The 5305-nt window shown below is 44.2% G+C and overlaps 1 protein-coding gene across 1 annotated transcript in view; it reads left to right on the plus strand.

Annotated features, from left to right (window-relative positions):
- Window positions 1-527: 527 nt before the first annotated feature.
- The window catches only part of Lamtor5 (late endosomal/lysosomal adaptor, MAPK and MTOR activator 5), a 5554-nt gene continuing 776 nt past the window's right edge, over window positions 528-5305 (plus strand). The window contains exons 1-3 of the mRNA XM_031375127.1: window positions 528-776; window positions 1655-1716; window positions 4033-4150. Of these exons, the coding sequence (XP_031230987.1) occupies window positions 580-776; window positions 1655-1716; window positions 4033-4150 (377 nt within the window). The 5' untranslated portion in view covers window positions 528-579. The remainder of the gene's footprint in view (window positions 777-1654; window positions 1717-4032; window positions 4151-5305) is intronic.

A 5305-nucleotide genomic window follows, 5' to 3' on the forward strand; every position in this document is an offset into this window, starting at 1 on the left:
GGAAGATGCTCTCAGGTGGGTGAGTTCACTGGCCCCAAAGACCAAGGCCAGGGAGGTCTCCGTGGGGAAAGAGAGGTGGGGAAGGGAGGAAGAAAGAGAGGAGGCGGCATGCGTGCAGAGAGAGAAGAGGAGAAGGATAAACAAAACTGTCTGGATTGTATAGGAAGGAGCCTCTAAGGGAAGGGCAGCCCAGCCCCTGGGCTGGTAAGTTCAGGGTTGGAGTAGGGTATGCCATGTAGAACTGGGGGATGCTGGAAGAAGCTGGAGGCCAGGTATGCTTTGGTATGTAAAGTATACACCTTAGTCTCTTGACCTAGGGTCAGAAATCGAACACAGTCTTGGCGATTTGCCCTATTGCCTAGATGAGACCATGCCGGACCTGCCTGGTTACTCTAAAACTTAAACCAAGTCTACCTCTGGTTAGGATTGGAAATTATTTGAACCAAAATCCAAAGGTTAAAAATCACTAAGATCAAGTGCAGGGGCCAGGAAGAGGCCCTGGGGCCGGACTGCAGACTGCTCTGAAGGCCCAGTACCCCGAGTCGAACGCCAACCATCGCCGGTCCTGTGGTGGTAGCTATGTCTTTTAGTAAAGAGCGCGGACGCCGCGCCGCGATGAATTTGGTCCCTCTGGAGACGCCGTCCGGGCGCCTGTCTCGGTCAAGTCACGTGACCGAGGCTGGCGGCGAAGGAGGAAGTGTTTTGCTGCGGGGTCCTGGGCTGGGGCAGACAGCGTGCGGGATGGAGGCGACTTTGGAGCAGCATTTGGAGGACACGTGAGTAGTGCGTGCGGCCGGTCCTGGGCTCCGGACAGGGGAGCGGGGGTGGGGCAAGCGGCATGGACAGCGAGGGTCTGCGGAAGCGTTTGGGGCACTCGGGGCGGCGAGCGGGTGACTTCTGCACACAGCCGGGCCGCTCGTGACTGGATATTAAAGTTTCGCTAGGCTCTGTGAGCTTCCTTCTGGAGCTAGAGTCTTGCGGGCCCTAGCAAGAGAGGCCCAGTCACCTGCCATGTTGAAGTTGTCCGTAGAATCGAGTAGCTCTTCAGGAGTTTGGGAAACGGATTAAGTTTGGGGAAGGATGTCCCAAGTATGCTAAATTGAGCCCCCGCAGTGCCAAAGCACACGCACATCTTCCCACGTTTGTAACCCATCTGTTACTCAGCGCTTGTAAAGTAAATACATCCGTTAAGTTTTTCGGCTATCTCTGTAAAATTTAAAATTGGGAGGTGTAAAGTGACTTACAAGAAGACACCTCCCCCTTGAGCTTCTCAATCCCCTCCAGGAGCAATTCCTGTTACTTAGAATTTTAACAGTTGTGTTATTGAGTCTTATAGAGCGTGCTTCTATACCAAAGACAGAACCCTAAAAATAACTAAGATATACTAAAGACAAAACCCTTGTTTGTGGCTTTGTGAAGCAGAGGTACCTGCCTCGGTCTGTTGAGAGAAAATGTTTGTTTGTTTTGCTTTGGTTTTTTTTTTTTATTTAAACAACTCACAGTTGTTTTTCCTTTGGAAGGGGGCAAAAAAAATTTTAAGGGCTGATTTGAAGTGCTTAATACTCATTGCATAGAAAGCCTGTTTGTACTACAATTAATTTGAAATATTTTTTTCACATCATCTGGTCCATCTTTCTTGTGCTCCCAAAACTAGAATGAAGAATCCATCCATTGTTGGAGTCCTATGCACAGATTCACAAGGACTTAATCTGGGCTGTAAGTGTCTCCTCCCAGCCTCCCTTTGAAGTTCACTGGGAGTCTTAACTTACTCTGCTACTATTGTCTAGCTTTTATTCCTGCTACCTTTGGGGCACAGAGATTATCTCCAAGTAAGAGTAGATAATTGAAGCCTTTCAATTGCTTTTTTTTTTTAAGAGATTTATTTATTTATTATATATGAGTACACTGTAGCTGTCTTCAGACACACCAGAAGAGGGCATCAGATCCCATTACAGAAGGTTGTGAGTCACCATGTGGTTGCTGGGAATTGAACTCATGACCTTCAGAAGAGCAGTCAGTGCTCTTAACTGCTGAGCCATCTCTCCAGCCCCTTCAGTTGCTTTTTTGAAGGCAGAAATGTTCCTCCCAGTTCTACTACTGTTCCTACTAAAATGGTTTTGAATAAATTTTAAGTGGTCTAGAAAAGGGCTTTAGATAAGGATGTCATTACTGAGTGCATTCCCTGTACAGGGACAGTAGGGCTACATTATTTCCTTAATTGCCCCAATAACCCTGAAAATGGATGAGGCTGGCTGTTAGTCCAGCCACTCTCCACAGTAAGTTATTGTCAGTAAAAAATAGGGATTCATAGTTAGACACATCTGACTTCAATCCCATTCTCCTATGCTGTCTGCTAGCAACATGAGTGCAGAACAAAAGGAGCCTCTTGGGGCTTCAGTTTCTTCATTGGGCTATTTGACTTCATACACACACACACACACACTGTGTACATATATATGTGTGTGGGTATATATATAATTTTGAAGACTTAACATGTGTTGGGCTCTTAATTATCAGACACTTTTTTTTTTAATTAGTTTACATCACCCTGGCTGTCCTGGAACTCACTTTGTAGACTAGGCTGGCCTATAACTCACAGATCTGTCTGCCTCTATCCCTTGAATGCTGGGAACAAAGGTGTGTACCACCACACCCAACCAGGCACCATTCTTAGTGTTTTACATTATAAAACTTAAATATCACCCCCCCAAGCCCTTTATAGCCAAGAAATTAAACTTGGAGTTTAAGTACCTTGCCCAGGGTCATACACCTAAAGAATGGTTGAGATAGGATGTTTTTAAAGCTGGCTCCAAAGCTTAAAACACTCAGTACAGAACCAAGATATGATGTTCAATAAATTGTAGCAATTATAGATAAGGAACTAAGTCCAGCAAGATAAATAGCTAAAGTTAGTTAATGTTCGAAACTACTAAACCCAAGAATTCTTATAACTGATGCCGGTTTCTAGAGCTCTCATCCTTTGCTGGTATGATACCTGACGGAAGTAATACAGTTATGTCTTATACAAAAAGGAACCATTTGGAACAAAGGTAAATTGTCTGAAGCATTTGCCAAGTCACTAATGAAAATGCACATGTGAAAAAAAACTAAGTAAAACCTTCAAGGTAGCCAGGTGGTGGTGGTGCACTCCTTTAATCTCAGCACTTGGGAGGCAGAGGCAGGCGGATTTCTGAGTTTGAGGCCAGCCTGGTCTATGGAGTGAGTTCCAGGACAGCCAGGGCTACACAGAGAAACCCTGTCAAAAACAAAAAACCTTCAAGGTGTAAAGTTGCAGATTTTTTTACATAGTAATAGTCAACCAGAATTTCTGCCAGGATGGTATTTTGTCTCCTACCTTAGTTTTAGGTGTAAGCAAGCCCCTGTTGCCTTTCTTTCAGGGATCTATATTAAGCCTGATGGTTACCTGTTGTACCTAGAACCTGATTTAGTTAATAATACAAGCTAAAGCAATAGGGACATTTGAAAGGAGCCCAGCTAGCTTATGTTAGCAGAAATAGTTGCTATCAGGTCTTCACATATGCTGACAAGGTGGTCTTAAAACTGGACTTCTGAGTAATGGCTTATTCTTTGAGGCTGAGCATAGGAAAAGAAACTCAGATTTCCCGTAAGGAATTAATTAGTGTCAGCAAGCCCCTCATCCATACTGAATGCTTTTTGTCATTCTCGCCTTTGAATCTCTTGGGTTCAGCAAGGTTCCTATAAAAGAGTTACTACCATCAGATGACTTGAATTACAGCTTCCTTATATGCTTGAGAAGGTGTTTAAAGATAGTGTAGTGAGGGGAATAAATGAAAACTACATGTCATTTACGACTTTGCTGATTTAAGAACAATTGCCAGACTTTCTCACTGAAGGAATCAGCTGAGTACCAGGTGGGGGAGAGCATTTCATGTCAGTACTTAACCTAAAGGCAAAAGCCATGGGCTGAGTTTCTTTTTCACAAATAATTCAGGAGGAGATACTAAGCTATAGGTTTGTATTACTTTTTAAACACTTTACACTATTTTCTAGGCCGTGGTACCCTGTCCGATGAGCATGCTGGAGTGATATCTGTTCTAGCCCAGCAGGCAGCAAAGCTAACCTCTGACCCCACCGACATCCCTGTGGTATGTTTAGAATCAGATAATGGGTAAGTATATATCAGCATACCCCTTTCTTTTAGTTCTGAAAAACTTGATTGGGCTTTCCCCTGCATTCAGTGGTAGTTCATTAGTCAGTATACCACAGAGCCTTTGGACATCCAGGCCTCATGACAGAGAGAGCAACTGTCATGAGCTCTCAGTTTGCCCCTCCACTCCCAATAAAGGAAAACAGTAAAAACACAAAATGTGATTAGTTGCATAGAATTCCTTAAATTAACGTCTTAAAGATGTTCCTAGATAAAGGTCTTTATTCAAATACTTAGTGATAAAAGTAAGAAAACAAAACTGTGGGGCTGGAGAGATACTAGTGCTTAAGATAAGTGCATGAGCCACAGGCCTGAGGACCGGAGCTCACATCCTAGCACCCCGGCATCCACACAACAAGCTGTAACCTCAGCTCCAAGGGCAGAGATGGCAGAATTGCTGGGGCTTGCTGTCTTCCAGTCTCAGGCTCAGGGATGAGACCACACATCAAAGGACATGCAGCACCTTCTTCTGACCTCCATGTTGTACATAGTTGTGTGTACGTGCACACACTTGTATGTACACAGTTGCACAGACATAGAGTATATGAATCTTAAAAACTGCATACTATGGTCGGTTTCGGCGATGGGAAAGAAGAGGATATTAATATTAATGTATGTATAACATAGATATAAATTAAAATTAGAACCAGGAGCCAGCAAGATGGCTAAACAAATGGACATGCTTGCCGCCAAGTCTGATGACTGGCATTCCATACCTGGAACCCACATGGCTGAAGGAGACAAGCACCCTGGTGTAGTCATGCAAGCAGTGGCACACATACAGACACCAAAAAATATGTAACATACAATAAGAATTAGGAGCTGGGGAGGCGGCTCTCCAGAGGACCTACAGCAGTTCCCTGCACCCACATTTGGAAACTCAAAACCGCTTGTAACTACAACTCTAGCGGAACCAACACCACTGCTGGCCTTCTCAGTCACCAGTGCGCATATGGCACACACATACATTTTTTTTTTAAATCTAATCTAAAAATTGGGACCAGGAAGGAGGCTAGGTTAGTGGTACCATGTGGAAGGCCCTGGATTCTAACTCCAACAATACCAAAAACCTCCAGAAAAAAATCAGAGTCATGTTGAGTAGTAGGGTTAAGGATA

This window comes from Mastomys coucha, unplaced genomic scaffold (genome assembly GCF_008632895.1).
Source record: "Mastomys coucha isolate ucsf_1 unplaced genomic scaffold, UCSF_Mcou_1 pScaffold16, whole genome shotgun sequence".
Lineage (NCBI taxonomy): Eukaryota > Metazoa > Chordata > Mammalia > Rodentia > Muridae > Mastomys > Mastomys coucha.